This window comes from Rissa tridactyla, chromosome 7 (genome assembly GCF_028500815.1).
Source record: "Rissa tridactyla isolate bRisTri1 chromosome 7, bRisTri1.patW.cur.20221130, whole genome shotgun sequence".
In the NCBI taxonomy this organism is placed as follows: domain Eukaryota; kingdom Metazoa; phylum Chordata; class Aves; order Charadriiformes; family Laridae; genus Rissa; species Rissa tridactyla.
In genome coordinates, this window is record NC_071472.1 from 6,559,777 (window position 1) to 6,580,772 (window position 20,996).

Sequence of the window (20,996 nt, forward strand, 5' to 3'; positions counted from 1 at the left end):
GAGTCATAGAATCATAGAATTGTTTAGGTTGGAAAAGGCCTTTAAAATCATTGAGTCCAGCCACTAACCCAGCACTGCCAAGTCCACCACTAAACCATGTCCCTAATTCATTCCACCGAGACAAATTTATTTTCTGAAGAAAAAAATACTGCTTTATCCTTAGAGCTTCTTTCATAATAAAGCTGAATATCTGGTATGGAGCAAGCCTTTCTGTACCTTGTGGTATGTCTTGAAGCAGGTACCTGGACTCTCCAGAAGGTGTCCCAATCTCCTTGGGTATTCCCACAAGGGACAAAGGGCATGACTTAATAGACACGATATGGGCTAGTTTACGACCTGCTGTCAGGGCTGCATATTCTGGTAACGAGTGAGAGCCCAGCAAGTTTCTCTCAAGTGCACAGAGATCGCATCACGCATACCTGAAGCCTGAGGGAGTTTTTAACAACATTATATGTGATTACTCTGCATCATTTGCTGTTCAGATAGATAGTAATTTTAACTTTTGGGTCACCTTCCCCTATAGGTACCCATTAAATCATCCAGAGTTGTGAATTTGAATATCAGTTACGTCAAGGGACTTTTAAAACCTTATTTCCAAAATCAGCAATAGTCAAGACACACTGTTTTGGGTTCAGATCCTATAGCAGCTTATCCTCTGTACACCAGCACTGTGGCTCAGAGACATTTTCGGAAGGTATCTTCAAATTTTAATTTTAAATAGAAAAAATTGTTTTTTTAAAAATAAATCTGGTCATTTTGTAAGGTTTACCTTCAGCCAGAGTCTATCAGGCTGGTTCATAATAAGCCGTTATGTGAGGTTCACGTAGAAATGAAAAGCACAACAGGTCAGTACCTGGCTCTTCATATCCTAAAGCCAAAATGGTGACATTCATTGGCTTCTTCAGTATATGACAAAGATCTCACCTAAAAAAGCCAACAAAAGCAGCAACAAAGATGTGAAATGCAGGGGAAATAATTTATTTAATGTGCACGGTTTCCTACAAGCAGTAGCCTCGAGTTCAGCACTTCTGGTGCCAGCAACAACAGTAATAAACAGCGTGATAAAAGCAAGTTTAAGTGAGACAGTGGGGAATTTGGCTCTAACATGAGTGACATACCCTGTAATGAGTTACAGCTGAGACGTAAGCCTTAGTCGGCTTCAACACTTGAGCTGAGGAATAAACAGGGGATCTTTCCTGATTATTAACCTCCCCTTTGTTTTGCCACAGGGCTTGCTTGTCAGGAAGACAGGAATGAATGTGAAGAGAGTCTTTGTTTTCCTGGAGTGTCCTGTATGAATACCTTCGGATCGTATGCGTGTGGAATTTGCCCCAGTGGGATGGAGGGAAATGGTAGAATTTGCAAATGTAAGTGTTTTGCATGATTTATTTTAATAGATGGGGGGAAAAATGGGTTCAATTTTACTATTATTATCCTTAATTGAGTACTTTTGCTACTTGCTTCAGGTACAGACCTTTAAAGATACAAAGCAGACTATTGTCATGTTATATTAATATGGATAATTGCAAATTGGTCTCTGTTTGCTATTCTTCACTGCAGTTTAGTTTCATTTTGATTAGAACAAACACCATAGCATACAAAAAAGTATTTTCCAGATGCCAGCTAGGTAATTTCCCAAGGACTTTCCCCATGTTCTCCATGATCTCACTCCTAAATATACCATCCACTAACAAGTACCTGGGGAGAACCCCCAGGATTACTTTTGTTTTGGGCGAATGCTGTGTAAGCAGGATGTAAGATAAGAGGAACAAGGTCCGTGTGTAAATCCTTCACATCCTTTCACCTCTGTTTCCAAGGTGGGCTTTCATTAGAGGATGCAGTCCACAGCTGCTGAGCTCATGCTTGGTGTAAAGTCATGCCACAGGTCCCACCTAGTGAAGGAAATGGCTAGGAACAATTTTACACTTGCTCATTATTCGCTTTTGGGGCAACAGACTCTTTAGTAGGGAGGCTACAGTGACTTTGTACTCTGCTGAGACCTCCCCAGTGCGTGGGATGCAACCAACTCACACGCTGCTTGTTTCAGTCATATACACACAAATCTTCCCCAAACATACCATTTGGTTGGCCAGAAGGAGAGAAAACAACGCGTGAAGCGTTTCATGTTTGGGTTTTTTTGTTTGTTGGTGTTTCCAAAGAAATACGAGAAGTAAAAGATACAGATATTAGCTGTGAAGATGTTAACTTTTCCTCATACTGACTACCAAAAAGAAAAAAAAACAAACCTGATATAGAAAGACTCAGTTGTAACTGCATGACCCTGGCACCAGCAGGACTGCCTTTGCCAAGTTTACCAAATATCCCTTCAATCATATTGCCAAATGTCTGTACAGAATGGGGATTTATTTGCTGTATTATTTGGCCACATTTTTTATTTCAAAGTGATTTTGCATCTGTTTCACTAAAGCAGATTTTTGTAGCTAGTTTGACCAATAAAAAAAGGATATACAAAATAATGCCTCTTTTTTTTGAAATACATCAGAAAAGTAATTTCTTCCTTTGCATTTTTTTAATTACAGAAAAATTGATCTATTTCCAAAATGCACATTTATTAGAAGGAATCAACATGATTCCCCCAAAAATAGGACAGAAGTCATTCTTTGCGGTTCTGTTACACAGGATTAATGTGCCTACTCATACTTCCCTTGCTGAAGCAAATATAAAGGTTTCTGGGAGGAAGGACGAGAAAACTAAAGTAACTTTATAGCTGTTAGAGTGGGCTATAGCTCATACCATTATTTAATATGTATAAAGAGTCATAGTCTCAGGCTTTATTAAGAGTACAGAACAGCCAAGAGGCCCAGGGCAGGGTTGTTCAGCTCACAACATATATCCACGTAGACTTTACAATCCCTAATTCATTCAAAAATCTATCTTGAAATTATGCAGAAACCAATATTTTTTAGAGTCTCCACCAATCAATTTTCCTCTTTACATCTACATACACCTTGTACAGGTCCAAAGTTTGCAGCTGAACTGCCTGAAGCCAAGAAAAATGCATAACGTAGTTTCAGAAAGAAGCTTTCAAGGAGAGGCAGGAATTGCACAGAGCAAGGGTCCCAGTGTGTGGTGTAACATCTTCACCCAAATAACAATGCCGTCTAATACATGGGGACCCGTGGCCCTCTTACTGCCCTTAGCTCAATAAAAGATCACTGTGCATATTAAGTATATCTCCCAGATAAGCAAAGTTCAGTGAATTTGGGCACAGTAATTTTTTCTGTATTTGTGTTGAAGCTTTGCTGCATGTCAGCAGCTGACTCACCTGATTTGCCTTTATTTGCTTGATGGTTGCCTTCCAGAATAAACTTATGTCAGGTTATCTGATTTGCTCTTCCTGTTGCTTTTTATCATCAATCACAGCTAAGCTCTAACACCTTGTTTCCTTGTCTCCTTGCTTTCTTTTCACAGCTGTGCTTGCTGCTGACGTTACAAAAGCTTCAAGCAACGAAAAAGGCAAAGGCAAAGGTGATTTGAACAAGACAGAGGATAAGCAGCTACTTCAGCCCTTAGAGGCAAAGGATTCTCCTGTAATTAAGGATTTTAACATCAGTGATAGACAGGGTAGGTATACAAGGATGCGAAATCTTTTTCCATTGCTGCAGCTTACATATTCAGAAATCATACATTTTACCATCATAACAGTAAAGATAAAGTAGCTGTTTATAATACATCATAGAAAGGTAGAGTTAAAAATCAAAAACACCCTCGATACATCAGACCGGGCTGCTGCTAAACAATTTTACATGGGAAGAGAGCCATTGCAGCAACAGCAATCAGAGTGGTCAGGCTCAACTAGAAATCACATCGCTACTGAGGTAGAGCAAAGTCACTCCAGATCTCAGTGATCAATGGAAAGCAAGACGATAAGAACGACAGCTTATGCCAAATTGCCATTGCCAAGTGACACTGACATTTTATTTCAGTGCTTGACAGGCAGCCACTGAATTAAGACTGAGTTTTGAGCATAAGATCAACTCGTGAAGTATGAACTTGGCTGTGGCAGCCACTTACCCCAGACGTGGAGCACTACAGCAGGATGTGCACTCGCATGATGCTTAAGCTGGCCCAGTTCTATAGGGTATTCCATTTTTAGTTGATTTTCTAGTGAAAGCAGGGAGTAGAAGCATTGAGACTGGACACGTGTGTTGTGTAGGGGCATATGTAAAAGAAATGCCTCTTACAGGCAACCGTTATAATGCTGGTGCAAGAATAACGTTGAAAATACCTGAGAATCATGACGGAGACTGCACTGGAGGCAATTAAGAAAGATCTACAACCATCATTAAGATTTTATTCATCATCTGTTCTCTATCTTGATGCTACTAAATACTTCACAGGCAGTTCATATACACTCGCTATTCAGTGATATCATAATTGATAAAATAGTATATACTACCGGAGTGTTAAATTTTGCACGTAGTTCTGAGATAATTAAAATAGTCTCCTGTCATATAAGGTTTGACACATTAAGGATGATTTCTAGATCAGAAACGTATGTAATTGACAGTGTATTTTTAAAGGTATGGTATATGTGCTGTAAGGTTTGATGATTACCTTCTAATTATAAAAGACAAAAGGATGTCAAATAATACAGTTTCTTACTCAGTTAATCTTTCACTTATGCTGAAAATTACAGTTTCTATATTATCCATGATAAATGCCAAACAACTTTGAGTAATAAGCTTGAGAACATGTAATTAGAGGACTAATAAATCTTGCTTTAATGAGAAACAGCTGTTCTGTTACACTGTGCCTACAGGACATTCTCATGTTTGGCTCAAGCTTTGGGAACATTCTGCATTAATTAGATTTTAAAAGAATAAAAGCAGTTATAAAGCTGTAGTCGGGCTCAGGCAGTCACGGCTTAATTTTATATATGCATTTGATTTGAGAAATTATAAATAAAAATGCTTGAACTCCCTTCTTTTTTAGGCCATGCAGCACCACTGTCACATATCACTACCTGTGCCAACAGGCCGTGTTTTCCCGGAGTGTTATGTTTTGATCGGAAACCCCCTTACGTCGGGTATGTCTGTGGCCGATGTCCAGCAGAGTTTTTTGGAAATGGTCGAATCTGTACCAAAGTCCCCAGACCAGGTAGAAATTTCTAATTTCTAGAATTTTAAAAAGGTTTTGCATACAAAGGCTGTGGGAAAACATGAACTAGTATGGCATTAAAATACAATGTACTTTATAATCGAACACTGAAGGCTTTTTTTCTTGCGCTCTTACCTGATGAGCAGCTACCAGGTCTTATTTCAGGACTACCTGGCTCCCTGAGTTGAAATTCAATAGATTACCCACTTCATTTGCCACTAGGGAGAATTCTTCACAACAGGACTTCCTAGGCTGTATGAATCACCACATCTGTATTTCTGCCACAGCACTGGCACAGGATTTCAAAACATGTTTCCTCCTCGGTAAGATCCGAAAATGACACATGCTGGTATCATTCCGCTTTCCTCCTTTCCTAATTCTTTTGCTGCAAGGCATCTGGTCTCCAAGGTGACCTGTGAAGATGATGATAGACAAAGTGTCATGTAAGAACAACTATACCAACAACTAAAGGCAACAGATAATTAACACATTTCAATAGTATCGTTCGTACCCTGAGCAATAATTTACCTCAGGGGACTCCGTAGCTCAGCTCGTCCCATTAATCTCTGAGGACTGATCATTAGAAGAGGTCTTCTGCTGTGATAAGAGAAAAGTTGGGTCCTGACCTCAGGCAGAAAGTGGTAATAGCATAGCAACCGCTCATCAGTCATCCACTCCTGCTTTCCCTCAATGAAATTCTCATAACTCAATGTATGGTTCTCTAGGGACAGTCTGGATTGTTGTGCCCTTTTTATGCGCAGTGAGTTGCCAAGAGAACTCATGTTTATTCTTTAATAGCAATACCTACTGCCTTAGATTCCCTGGTATTTTTCTAAATCTTCTTCTTAAGTATTCAAGACAGACTGGCTTGAAACCTGTCAAATTGTTCCCCAACCTCCTACGCTTGACAAACCCACCTTAACTCCCCATTCTGTATCCAAAACAATGACTGTTACCTTAGTGTTGTATTTTAATGCACACTATCAAAGTGGAAGCAATTTTACTGCTTAGTGTAGGTATCATCCAGTCTCTTTGAACTATAAATCGATTTTAGCCAGTTCACTGAATCTAAAGGTCAAAAAATAAACCAAACATTTTTCTTTCTCTAGCAATGACTATGTACAATGAGTTTTTCAGAGTCACTATGTCAGCTATTGACTCTTCTATAACTTGGTGAAGCTGTAAAAGCAGTTGAGAAAACAAAACAAAACAAAATAAATAATTGTGCATATAAACAAGCTAACATTTCTGTTATTGCCCAAAGCTGCACCTTGTCGTTAATGGGGTAATCATAGAATCATAGACCCCAAAGGTCATTTAAATGCTCTTGAGTAGAACATATAGTCTACAGCTGTAGATATCGTCACAGTAAATCAGACACACTTACATTGTGCTTATATAAACATTAACCAATGTTTATTGTGTATGTTCTAAAAAGGGAAGCGTAGACGGTAGTTGCCATTTACTGTGATTCATACCTGTCATACACAACTCCAGGCAAGATTTAAAAAATATCCCAAGTATCAGGATCTGAAGCTAATACGTGCTCCTTTCAAAAGCAAGCTGTATACCACAAGCCGGTGGGTTCTTTTTCTTTTTCCTCTCGAATACGCAAACTGAGCCTGGGTCTTCATGATGCGAATGTGGCCACTTGAGCACTTCGGGGAGGGAATGAAGAGGAATTACTTTTTTGTCCTATCAGAACCTTACATTCACTCATGTGAATTATATCACAATATAAACGATGAGAATCCTGTGTCTCAAGGTTAAACGAGAGCAGTCATTTGTTTTAATATTTAGAAATGAAAGCGATTGCTGCAGCTGTGCGAGTGTCCTAATTTATGACCAAAACGATGGGTTTAACTTCCTTTCCCATGTGCTTTGCTAGTTCAAGCAGAAGTACTGTATAGCATTGATGATTAAAAGATATCAGACAAAAAAGAATTAACTTTCAATTCAATTTATGTATAGTTACGGATTATGATTATTGTGAAATCCTCCCTGTTAGAATAATATCTGCTCTCCCCTGTAACTCATGGTATCAGTCTTCAAATGGAACAGAACAAATCCTCTTCAGCTCGCTACAGTGCTTGTGAAGGTGCTGAGATTATGTGCCACTTCTTTCCAACTCCAGTAATTTTAATCTAAAAATACTCTTGCTAATCCCTATTTTGTACTTTTATTGGCTGCTTTTGACATGAAGTTATACTCAATTGTTGTGATTTAAGGATTAAGGGATAAGTATTACCCAACTGCCTTTGTAGACCACCGAGGAGAAAAAAGATGCCAGAAGAAAACTGTTTCCTAAAACAATGTTTGATGAGCTGTACCCAAAAGTCCTTCAACTCTGATTTATAATCAACAAAGTAGCATTTCCTCAGCATTGATATGTGATTGGTATTAACCTTTTGATGTGCTTGTCTATGTAACTCCACAAATAAGTTCCTGACCTCTGTTTACCTGCTCTGCCAACAATGCAGGGCCTCCTCCTGTTCTCACTTAGGTCTTTTACCTGATTTATATCAGTAGTTTGTACCAGTTTAAATCAACCAGACTTGGTTGTAATTGTTTTTGAAGGACATCGGATTAGTCTTAAGGAAAAACATCACCAGTAACGGAGTTGGTATGGAGTTTCACGTATGTAAAGGGAAATTATTATTTTTAAAAGTACGTTCTCTTATAAGAAACAAAAAACTATTTCTCTCCCTTCAACATCCATACAGCAGGTATCTTACATTTTTTAAAAAAATTACTAGTGGGATCAAAAGTCCCTTAATTTTACTGGCATTGAATAAAGAGGAAAGTCTAAGGAATTTTAAATCTGTCCAGGCTTCACTGGGCACATTTCACAGTCGTATAAAATATCTGTTACTTTTTTGTTACAAGAGGCAGATCTCTTAAATCAAGCCATGCAGTATCATTGGTCATATTCTTGGCACAAAGTAAATTAATATATCCTAATGGGGGATGCTGGTGATGTTACTGCATGTTGCAATATTAGTTCTCGTCAGACGCTACCGATATTTCTCTGGACTGGTTTCATCACTCACAGTCACAGAGACACCCATCTGTTTGCACTTTCTTTAGCAGGTTAGAGAGGTTGGTGTCATCACAAAAGATTTATTTTTTTCCTATTAGTAAATCAGCAATTTTACTGGACAAAGCGTAGCCACATCCATCACCGATAACAGATTGTTTGCTCAGAGCCAGCGCTTACTGCCTCTCCTGGTTTAGGGAGCCGAAGATCAAGGGACAGGATTATTTTATGATCTCTGTAATCGAGTTCTGCTTCTCCATCCTGAACACCACTGCTAGCTCTCCTGCCATAGCAGTTAATTTGCAGTATTGTAGACATTTGGCACTTGATATACTTCTGTACGTGCCAGCTGTTTTTTAAGTTTTTGTACTCTATATTTTACACTATTCCGGTATCTGCACTCTGCTTCTGAATTAACTTTGATTTTACATCAGAGAGACCTCTGTCACCTTCTCATTTGCACCACCATCAGATCAACATCAAGGTGCAGGTTTAAAAGGAGAACAAAATGTTTTGAATTAAAGGAATGTGTGTTTAAACACACAGTGCTCAGTCTAACACCAGAGGAACATATTAGTCTTAAGTTTTACATTCTTAACTTTTAACTTTGAAATCGCTGCTGTCATTATTAGCGCTTATCATTGATCACTGCCCATGAAAAATAAATAAGTCCAGTAAGAGCTTTGGTCACCAACCGGAGGCTTCACCTCTGGAGCTAACTGCAGGAGTAGGGACCTCTTGCTGCCTGGAACCAATCAAATGATTTTGCTTCAAGAGATGGCTGAAGAACATAATGGACTCTTTTCCTCTCTTATCTAACAGAATTGATGAATTTGCATTAACAAGATCAAGGCCCAGATTCCAGTCTCTCTTACAGCAGTGTAAATCATAAGCGATTCCATTAAACGACTAGCGTTACCCTAATGGAGTGAGCCGAGCACTGTTCCTGGAAGACACATCTTAAAACCTGTTGAGGTAGGCACATCACACACAGAACTTTTAAATTAGAAATCTGTATGTACCAATAGGTATAGATAAAACTCACACACTTTTCAGCATTCAGCGGGTGCTTTGTAACGAGTAATCAACTGGTCTTGACTTGGTTTATGCCATGAGTTACAAGGCTCGCTTGAAGGCAGGAATATTTTGATGCTGCAGTCCTTAGCTGTGAGGTTATCCGAGATCCTTGCAAAGAAGGCGTAACAGAAATACAGAACAAATAGTAAATAACACTCTGACTTGCTTCTCTGTGGTAACAGCCCTCAGCTATTCTTGTGGGCTCCAAAACCGGGAAGCGTTGCATCTCAATGCCACTGCTTCCAGCTCCAAGCTCTGACTCAGGCCGCTGAAATTCTGCCCACAATTCATCTTGGAGTTTGTGGTGGAAGTTTGTGGTGGAGTTTGTGGTGTGGATCTCTTTTGTAAGCTATGTTTCAGTGTTTCTAGTGTGCGTATTTCAGGAAAAAATGAACATTTTTTCAGACTGACCAGTTATGATGTAATGATGTCTCCTTCGAGGGCTACACGATGAAATGGCAACTGAAGTGGGGTTAGAAATGCCACACAAAGACATTCCATAAAAAATTGGACTCACGAAAGACACAGTTTTGCAAATGGTATACCAGTAATCTTCGCACGAGGCCAGGATCAGCCTGGCGTGCTGGACATAAGCTGTGACCCTTTCCTGCCCTCTGAGTGTGTAATTGCCACTGAAAATCCACTCCCGTACCTGTCAAGATAGAAAGGGAATTGGAGAGTCGTTCTGATGGCTTTCTCCTCCTTAGGGATACCTAATAAAATATTAAGTATTTTTAGAAAAATATCAACACAGGGCTGTACGGTATATGCTATGACCCAAACATAACAACTACAGTAGGCACGGTGGGAAGAATATGTTTAGATAATTTAAAAGATAAACGGTTTCCAGCTTCACTGATCCATACACTCTGTCAATCCAGAATTTGTTAAGTGCTTCCAATAGAGATGATATATTTAGGAAATGATGTAGCTCAGCAATAGAAGACCAATGAAGCCCAAGCCATAAAACCACTAGGGAAGAGGACTCAGCTATATGCCATGAATAATATTTACATTCAATCAGAACATCAAGTACAGATTACACTTCTCTCCTACCAAGAATGTGCCACCTTTTGCTTAAGCAATCACTGTGCCATCATGACTTTTAAGTGATAATAACAACTCAGTCTCCAACAAATAATCTACGGAGGACACAAGCCCTGTAGTTTTTTTACATTGACAGAACAGAGAGCTAGATTATCTCCTCTTAAAATTTCCAAGCTCATTTAATCATCTAGCTATAATAGCACACAGCTTTTAAAGCGAGCCAACCCTGCTTCCACAAATTTGATAAGATTGCTGTTTTGTTAAATGCACTTAGAAGTCCTTTAAAACTGTAAGTAACTCATACTGGACCAATATCCTGGCCTCATTAAAGCAACACGAGTTTTGCCACTAACTGCAAAAGCCCAGCAGGAGTTGAAGAAAAAGGATTCATAAGCAATACAAAGCACAGCACAGTACAGGGAGTAAAAATAGGTGTGAAATACACGGACTCATTGTTGCTCAGGACAAATTTAGGACTAGTTCCTTAACATCCTGCTGTTGTTGATGAACAGGTACCTACAGATGTAGTGGCACTCATTTCACTGATCTTGCTTGCAGAAACAGGTGATAGTCATGGCCAATCCATGTGAATTTTGCCCCATATATTACATGTCTAGAGCTGGTTAATTTCTGAAGGGACAGAGCAACATCCCATAGCTAACGCAACCCAGCTGATGCTCTGGCATGCAGGAGAGAATGATCTCTCATGCTGATACTTTCTTAGACTAAGAATTTCATAGAACCATAGAATAGCCCAGGTTGAAGGGACCTCGAAAGATCATCTCGTCCAACCTTTGATTTCTCAAAGAGAATTTATCTCACAATATTATGACAAAAATACAAAAGACTTTTGTTCTGCTTAAATTTCTATAGGACACAGTGGGGCAGAACTGCACACTGGAGGGCATCGCCAGAGCTCCCTGGTCTATAAGAAGTGTGACAGCTGATAATCTTTTATATTACTGAAAAGTAAAAGTTCTCACTAAGAGTTTCTCCATGTTAACACACGTTGCTTTATGGTAGCTATGGAATATTGTCTTAAAAATCTCAGACTTGAATCAAGCTATTGGTTCATGAAATTTTAAATTCTTCTGAAGCTAATGTAATACCTCAGAGGAAAGGTAATCCTTAAGCCTTCTTCCTTCCTTCTCCCTCAAATGCCCCTAGTTAGTTCGTAACTTCCCCTTTATATTTGTTTGAATGCAAAAAATGAGACCTATTATCTTCTTCACAGCTGTTTATGTCACAGTGTTGAATCCCTGAGTGACCTCAGCTTGCTTCAAAATTCTTGCTCCATGAAAAACAATAATTTCCATAATACATCCTCAGACCCTAAGAGAGGAAAAGATTAAACACAACACTGTTGCTAGCTGAAGTGCAACTATCAAATGTCTCTACTTGCTCATCCTAATATTCTTTCAATGGGAGAAACACAAGCATTATAAAGGAAGCAAGTCTTGTGACATGACTGTCCCCAATGTGTTACCATAGAATTCAAAGGGCAGAAGTCAGTTTTGCCAAGAGCTGACGCCTACGTTTACTAAAGCAGTGAGCTGTAGCTAAGTAGCCATATTTCAGGAACTGTAGCATTCAGAGTGTAGGCGGTTCAGATGGAAGATAAGCTTCAAATCCTGTACTAATGCTGCTTAGCTTGCATCTAGGGATGCCGACCCCTCTTCTAAACCGCAGCCTGAACTCAATGCACATTGTTCCTACTCTTTATGCACAGCTAAATGGACACACCGTTTATCAGTGCTCACCTGCCGACAACGGTGAAAAACCCATTTGGTTCAACTAGACACAAATTAGGACAACTGCCTAAGAACATTTGTGAAAACTTCTTATCAAAATTCCCCGCTTTTTTTTTTTTTTCTAACAAGAAACTATAGATAGTTGTCAACCTAATCCTCGTCAGTTGAAATTGTGGAAAAATCCATAAAAGCATGATTTCACTGAGAGTATTTATATGTGCTTATATGGTATTAAGATAGATTCATTACTGGTTTCCAGGAAGGCATAGTTCAGATTGTTTCTTGGCTTTCATATGTAAAGTAACTCATTTTTCTGTGTTTACAGCCCAAAACAACATAATTATAGTTTTAGATTACTTACTTCTTGAATCAAATAAAAGGAGAATTTCAGTAAAATATTCAGATTTAAGCTATTTTTTCTTTGAAGAAATATTATAGATTTTCTTTTGAAGAAATGTTATGAACTTTCTTTATAATGTATTATTACAGTTCTAAAGGAGTCTACATAGATGATTCAGAGAATTAGACAGGGATGCTTCAGAGAGGATCTGTCTTGATTTAGCCTATTTTGTATATATCTATCAACCTGTTCAAGCCATGAGAGAGTCTGAAGGCATCATCAGATAAGAACAGAGTTTTTATTAATTTTTTCCATCTCTCGCAGCGCTGAGAAGTAAAATACACTGCCACTTCCTGAATAGAAAATATAACTTAGTTTTATGAACTCTATCTTAATACTGTCTTTGCAGCTGCTGAAATAATACAGTTGCAGACTCAAATAATTGGAGACGGTAAAACACAAAGAGGGGAGGTAAAAGTTCAGACCTGAAAGATGGACAAGGAATAGCGAAAGAAAGGACAATAAAACAGTGACGAGGGGGTTAAGTGGCTGATCCATGGTGTTTTGAAACACAACCATATTTCTCCTTCGCTTCCTGTTTTGTTAGCTGGATATTCAGAGAAAGGCACAGGAAGAGCACTTCTAAAAACAGCAGCAGAGAATGGGTTAGACCCAAGGAAAGCAAAGAGCAGAAAAAGAGATCTAGTAACAAAGGAGCAAGGGGAGCGAGTCTCCCGCGCAAGGGGTGAGAGTACATCAAACGTGTTGAGTCTTTCCCACCCCTAGGAGAGAACTTTTCAATTAAATCTTGAAATAAACTGGAAGGTAGGAGAGGTGTTTGAGAAAGCAATGTTTGTAAAAACATAGCTGGTTTATAAATCTTCATATACAATCCAAAATAGATAGTGATAAAGAAAAATATTGATGGAGGGGAAAAAAAATCCCTGTTTGGGGAGCATGCTCACGTCTTTGCAATCAGTAATTTCTACACCATTTTTAAAAACACTGTCTCTGGTGACCCTGACGTTAAAATTTCTATTGAAAACTTACAGAAAGCATCATAAAAGTAAAAAAAAAAAAAAAAAAAAAACCAAAAACCAAAAAGGCAACACAATAAACACAGTCTGCAAACAAAGTGCACAAAAGACATTATTTCAGGCCCTTTTTTCTGTTCAGCTACCACTGTGTTCACCACCTTCTTGCACCCTTCTTGCACTTTGCCTGTACTAACCAAAAGCTGATGGATACCTCCTTGGAATGCACTTACACATAGGTTATGTGAAAGTGCCATGCATCAGGATAAGTTTCATATTTAAAACTGTTTTGTTACTTTCAGATTTGAGTGTCATTCTAGAAATCCAGCTTATAACCTGATACTAGTGTTTTCTGTTCAGGACACCTAAAAAGGAGTCAATCATTTAAAGTCTATGGAGAAATCTGGTTTAAATTGGTATAAACTAAGGCAGTATTAGTGCCCCAACTCTTTTAAGCTTTTTGTTTCTCTTAATTCCTAAATTATAATGCGCTGTAGTGGAAAAGATTTATGAATAGAAAAATATTTCATATAAGGAAAGGGATATACCTAAGCAAAATCTTTCTAAGGCATTGTTTTGGCATTTGTTGAGTACGAAAGGGATGATCTTTAAATTTATGTATTCCTTGACATATCTTAGATACGTCTGAAACTGTTCCCTGACATGTAGTCAGTAACACCATTTCTACGTTCATAAACTTTTTGGTTTCTGCTTGGGCATCTCAGAACGCCTATTTTGTTTACATTCATAAGTTAATGAATTGAGATGTCAATTATATTGCTCTGAAAACCTAGAGGCAAATGAACTATGTGTTGATGCAAACAAATACAAAAGGCCTTTAAAGCAACATAAGCAAACACACTATTTCTTCTTGAGGTAATATTTTCTCATACAGGATCTCACACAGGATTTCAACATCCGAGAACTGGGAAAGGATCTCCTTGATGGCAGAGTCTGGACCCCAATCCATTTGTGGGAATCAATTCCTCTGAATATAGGAAGATTCGTAAACACAGTTTAGTGGGCGAGCTGGCTGAAGATCCCAGGGTTTCTCCTCCACAAAATGCATTGTGTTAGAGCAGAATCATTTTGTATTTCATACACAAAAACCAAATTTGCATTGCAAAATCTGAATGCACAGATTTGTGTATATGTAGCTGCAGCCACATTTGACGAGTCAGAAGCAGAGGAATAGTTAAAATCAGAAGTAGCCAGGTGATGCAGGCTCCACAGAATATTCCCTATTGTTTATGATTTTGGTAGGTGAAGGGGAAGGAAATTGCTCACCAGGTAGGAACATCGGCAACACAATCTCATTTTCTGTCTGGATGAAACATAGCCCAGGGAGAGTGAACTGGATGCTCACCTTTTAATTTCATCATTAAAGCAACAAGTGAGTACATTTACCCATCACAGAAGAGGTGGTTGGAGAGCACTGATTTTACTGAGACCGAATGTACCTACGCAGACGGATACAGAGTCGTGCGACTGCTTTACTCATGTGCTGCCCTGCCTGGATGTAAGGCACAGTAGGGCCAGAAGCTGTCCCGCTCTGTTAGCCCAGCACAAGCTACATAGCCTGGCTGGTTCCTTCTGTCACACGCAGCTCCACATCGTTTTCTGATTTGCGAATTCCAGATCTGGGCACCTCTTATGTAAAAGTTTTACTCCTATCCTCGATTTCCACATTTTTCAAAGTGGGGATTAACTTTTGCCTGTGCCTACTCCCAGTGTGTTTTGTCTTCCTAAACCCTTTTACAACACATTTGACTTTTCAATTTTTTGACATGAAAAACAGGTAAAGGATCATGAGCTCTAAACTTAAGGTCCTATCTAAATTTATAATAATATCCCAATCTCAATAACTGTAGAAACAAAATGCTATTGTTTCTACAAAAATAATCCTGGAAGTATACCCTTTGTAAAACTTGGAAGTCGAAGCTGTACCTCACTTAAAGGAGCTGAGGAATTTATTCTGGGAGTTATTGCTTGCAGTTGTAAGAGAGGGGACATCGGTGACTGGGAATTTCAAACAGCATCTGTATGTGGGGAAATTCTGTATACTTAAGAGGAAGGAAGGGAAAATCAAAGCTATATTTCTGAATATTTGGGAGAGGGAAGGCTTTAGGGTATGTTTGGATGGCTACACAGAAGATTTAGGAATTAAACATACTCTGACTAGAGAAGAAAGTTATGCCAGAAGTTAATTGTACAAAGTGGCAGATTAAGAATTGATGGAAAACCAGAATTTCCTTAGAGCTTCCTATTGACAGCTGCTCCCTTTCCCCTTTCTCACCAAGTAAATAACAGAGAAAAATATTAATGTGGAAAAGCAGAGAAGGGACGATCCCTAATACTCTGGTAACAAGACTTCTTAGACCAGTGTAATTTTTCTATTCTCTCTTGACATTTTAAATAAGATTTATGTGCTGGTAGATGTTTCAAATTTTAAATGATGACCCACATAGTGTAATATGTCAGAAGAGCATTTCTCTTTCGACATTCTTCTGAATGAGAAAAGTGCTACACAGCGTCTACTGCTAAATGTTAATAGCTCTAAAACTACACAAATTGTAAATTTATTGAATTGTGTTAATAAGGAGATGAATTCTTAAACTATTCACAAAATTTGGAAATAGTTGTAACCTGATTGGAATTAAAGGTGCCCATAATCCTCTGAACTGACAGGCAGAAGAGACCCCAGCCAGATGGTCTTGCTAAGGAGGAGACAGTCTCCACCTGAAGAGTAGGCTGGTTTGGGGCACTTTATTAGATTAAAGGACAGAGAAGCACTTGAGATTACATGGCGATGCTTATAGTGTCTCCCTCATGTCACTAGATAAAAAAGTTACACTTGCATTTAAAAAATAAACTGTAAGTTTCTAACTCCAATAGCTGCAAAGAGAAGCATGGCAATGAAAAGGTCATAAATACTCACGTCTACAAGAAGCTTAAGCAGGTGTTTGAGGTGTCAGCCGCTAGTTGGAGGTCAGGATGGGGCTGTCTCCAAGGCACATGGCTTGGGAAGAAAGGTGTGAGGTGCACGGGTCTAAGACAAAGCACAGACTTGGGTGAACGGCACAGAGGAATATGGTAACCAACCTGGTCCACCCTGTCCAGGCAGAGTATGAAATGTGTGCTGCTTCTCTGGGAACAGGAATGGTTGGGGTCAGAAGTGAATGTGATTTCTTTTAATTCAAGTCTGAATGTGGCCTTTTTCTGAAAGTTTGTAAATGCAAAAAAATAGCCAGAAACTCAGAAGAGAGAAAATATATTAGATTTCTTTTCTGTATTTCATAGTGTTGATATCTCACCCTGGGTTTAAGAGACTGTCAAGTGTCTTCTCCTTTTGTGAACTGCTATTTTCACTAGCTCATACAGTCATTTTATTACCTTCAAAATGAACATGATCCTCTTCAACTACAGATATCTAGTAGTTCACTATAAAATGCAATTCAAGTGAGAGAAGAAATCAGAATTTGCTGTGCCTTAACAATGCCATGACGGCATTGGCCAGCGTGAACCACAGACTGGTTATGAGGATTCTGATTTATGAGTTTAGTGCGAGGAGCACTGAGTATCTGAAACACCAGGAGAACCGAAGGCTGAGGGGGTTCTCATGTCGGGGAACTCCTGCACCACACAGATGGGAAGTGTCCCGGAGTTGAGTTGGAGGAGGGATGTTAAACTTCTGTCTCGGAAATGTGCCCTCTGTCACCCTTGTTCTGATCTTCCCCAGACAGGGGGACATAGAGGAATCTATCTTCTCCGGGCCTGATCCATCCCGGCATTGCACTGTGCTTACTGTGGTGTAACTCCATCGATACGAATGGAGCTCCTGCCACGCACAGCTGGAGCAAAGCAGCAGGTTCTCGGTCCCTTATCTACCTCTGTGAAAAATAAACCCAATCGTTCCACTGCTGCACATTTCGCCGTTAGTACAGGCAGAAATACTGACAGGCAGTGAAAATGTATTTTTGTACCGTCATATAACCTTGAGCACTTTGCCTTGTCATTTTTTTGTTATTTTCATCCAGTCCAATATGTAATCATACAGTGGCATCACAGAGAAAACCAGATTCACGCAATCACACTTCTGCATTGATAATGGGTTATACATTTGAAGATATTGATCGGGTGCAAGGAAAATAAATTGAAGTAATACAGGATTTGAGAAAGCTGCTGACTGCAGGCAACTGAGTCTGCAATCTTTTGGTATTCTTCTTTGTTTTAGCTTATTTAGATATCTGGAAGACTGCAGAAAGAAATTTTCAGGTATTCCAGAAAAAATCTATCGTATTCTAATCCTAACTAAATTGCACAGCATCACTATAAGTAAAAACGTGAAATGATGAGAGCTGAGAAGACACTCTAGTCACCACATTCGAATGATGCCAACATCTTATGAACTTTAGTGGCCTCTACAGAGTGGCTGAGGGACCTTGATCAGTATGTATCATAATGAACAACCACCCAAAGTGGACGGCTGCTCTTCATTGGTAGTATTATTTGAGATGTAAAAATTACATTATCATAGAAACACCCCAACAGTATGCTCCGCCTTACAGGGAAGGCTGTAGCTTATTTGCTATATCATCTGTATCATCTGATAAAGACATAAAAGATTTACCTTTCTCGGGTAGTCAGTCTGATCCCCTTACTAGTTGCTAAAATTTGCTTAGGAGGAATCCCATTTAATGACACAGTGGAAGGATCTCAACGCTATAATCAGGGCTCATTTTGGAAATATGTCAGACAGGTCATCCAGCCTTTAATTGTCATTCCTGTTGATTTCTGGTCTCTCAATCAAATTTTCTAATGGCAGTAACGATCATCTATTTTCCTGTGGGGATATTTCCTTCACCTTTCTCTCATTCATTTTTCAAAATCCTTTGACTTCTCCTATCCTCTCATGCTCTTTTTGCTGATGTCCTCCTTGCCTCACCATTTCTTTTCTTCCATTCTGTGTACCTCATCATTCATCAGCCTTACTTTGGACAGTAAAATCCATGTGTTTACGTACTGCTCTAGTAAATACCATGTATTTACCTACTGATGTCCATAGCTTGATTCAGTACCATTGGGAAACTCCAAAACATTAGGCTTCAAGGCAATAAAAACTCATCAGCCACTAGTAGATGACACTTTTTATCAGCCAAATAAACACAACTTTGCGTGCCGGGATGTGCTTTGGTCTAGTCAATGCTCTAACTTACATTTTGACCTTTGCTAAGCATCCTAATCTCTTTCCTTGCTAACTGTAGCTAATTTCTACATCAATAGGAGTTTTAAGAAAGTGATTAATATTTATATTTAAAATGAAGAGGTACATCCCACATGGGGTTAACCCTAGAAGCAATTGAGGTTTTTTTGTTCAGGATCCAATACATTCCGTTTCCTATGGAGTGAGTATGCCAGAACCGGTTAAAAATAGCTTCTTCCATTCATTAGAGTCAGCAGATGGCCATTAATCTTCCTGAAAGTATTGATTCAAACTACTCGTCTCCACTTTCAAGGCCCTTCACAGACTTCCCTCTCCCCATCTATCATCCCTCCTTACACAACTGAAAAGGTGGCTGGCTTTGTAACAAGTGGGTGACAGTTACAAACCAGCACTCTCTCTTACATGCTGCCCCTCACGTCTGGAGGGAGCCGTACACAGCATTAACAAAGCTTTTCCATTTGTCTCCTTTAAATGCTTTTCTAAAACTTCCCTTTGCCATAAGGACTGCAAAAGCATTACATAGTTACACACCGGTGTAATGGGACTAGACTCCCTCTAGGACATGGTGTTGCCAAGGACCATCTCAACATTCTTTATTTCTCCATCTCCAACATCTATCTGTCCCAAACTGCAATGTCTCGTCCTTCTCCTAGACTGCAAGAGCTTGAATGCAAAGTCTCTGCATTACGTACTGTCTAGCAGAACATTTCCCAGCACAAAATTGCAATACAGACAATTAATAAGAAACAAGTATTAGCTCAGGTGGTCAAGAACTGCAGGGTGCACCACAGAAAGGTGCTAAAACCTCATGGACTAGTGTAAGCCAAAATTAGTAAACCAGCATGGCAAGTGGTTTTGCCTGGCTGCAATTTAACCCCTGTAAGCCCAGCGCTACCCCTCAAAGAATAATGTCTGACCTTCACCGAGACTTACTACCTTAGGCTCGATGTTAAGACAGCATAAATGTATTTCATGTAGTTCATGAAGTGCCACGCTGTACGTTTTGGTATTGCAGTTCCCTGTACATCCAGTGCTGGTGTTACCCTTAGCAGATAACACCGTGTCATTTCTGTGCCAGACAGCATCAACGCGCCCTTAGTGTATATGACAGATTAACTGTTTTACTTCTAGAATTGATGTCCTTTGTTTTCTCATAAGTTAAATGTTCACTGCAGTTCCTTTAAACTCTAAACCAGAAAATTTGGCTAATATATATCTTCTTCTGCCCTAGTTTCAAGATCTTCCCAAAGCCATGTGGACTTTGATGGAAGAAATATTGAAGATGCTAGAGACTCTCACCAGGAAGACATTTTAAAGACATCAAGAAACATATATTCCCTTCTTTCCCAAACCCAAATTCCAAGACAAGAAACTACATACTTTTTGGAAAGAAACCCCACAGTCACTAACAATCCATCCCTTACAATGAAAAGGAAGACTTCCCAAGCTCAGACATCATCAGCAAAAAAAAATGACATGGAGTTCACAGCACCTGAGAAACAGTCTTTTCTTGAAAGAAGGAGTGATACACGCACTTTCCTTCTGCACGAGGAGCCAGACCCCAGGGCCACAACTGCCAGTGTGACAACCCATCCCCCTCTCCATTTTAAACAACACAAACCGGGGACAACAGGAACCGTTCCTTCTCATCGCAACACAAACGCAAGTTCACGCTTCTCAAGGCTACATGCTGCTCAGCAAACTCGTTCCAAGTACGGCTATTCTCCCAGGAAATGGCCCGGTCGAGTCGCAGTCTTGAAGGCTAAACCACCCCAGGACTTCCCAACAGAGCAGCAGAGAGCATCTCCATTGGCAACACACCTCACGTCCCCTTTCCATTTAATAGGTTCTTCCCTTGATGCAGCTTCCCAGAGTGCTATCATCCCGGCAGGGTCTGCTCCCTGGGCAAGGCTGCCGGCACAGACCGCAGCAGCCCGAAAGGCGTACAACACAGCAATGGATCGTGTGGAACTGCCAAAACCCAGCGGTGGGACGCATCAGAAAGTCGTTTGTGCTAATACGCCGTGCTTTACTGGTGTGAAGTGTGAGCCGGCCGAAGATGGAGGATTTAAATGTGGGTCTTGTCCCACTGGATACAGGGGTGATGGAATTACATGTGAAGGTAAGGGGGGAAATCTTCTTTCAAATTCTTTTATAATTTCAAATCTAATAACTCCACAAAGTAAAAATTAATTTTGATTATAAATTTGGAGATTTTTCTAGCTGGGATCTTTCTGGTTTTCAAAGCCAATTATATTTCAAAATAATAGACAAGCATTCTATAATTTTGAAAAAGCTCTTTCTGCTTACATAAATGACATATTTATTTGATAATATCTAATCAATTGAAACCAGGGACAGATTG

General features: G+C 39.4%; 1 protein-coding gene across 5 annotated transcripts in view; it reads left to right on the forward strand.

Annotated features, from left to right (window-relative positions):
- The window catches only part of LOC128912844 (von Willebrand factor D and EGF domain-containing protein-like), a 186,160-nt gene that overhangs the window by 118,804 nt on the left and 46,360 nt on the right, over nt 1-20,996 (forward strand). For 4 of the 5 annotated variants that reach the window (XM_054209491.1, XM_054209493.1, XM_054209490.1 and 1 more), the window contains 4 exons: nt 1,230-1,367; nt 3,433-3,585; nt 4,957-5,121; nt 19,863-20,753. In XM_054209491.1, coding sequence (XP_054065466.1) covers nt 1,230-1,367; nt 3,433-3,585; nt 4,957-5,121; nt 19,863-20,753 — 1,347 coding nt within the window. The remainder of the gene's footprint in view (nt 1-1,229; nt 1,368-3,432; nt 3,586-4,956; nt 5,122-19,862; nt 20,754-20,996) is intronic. The other variant, XM_054209492.1, reaches the window with a different exon arrangement.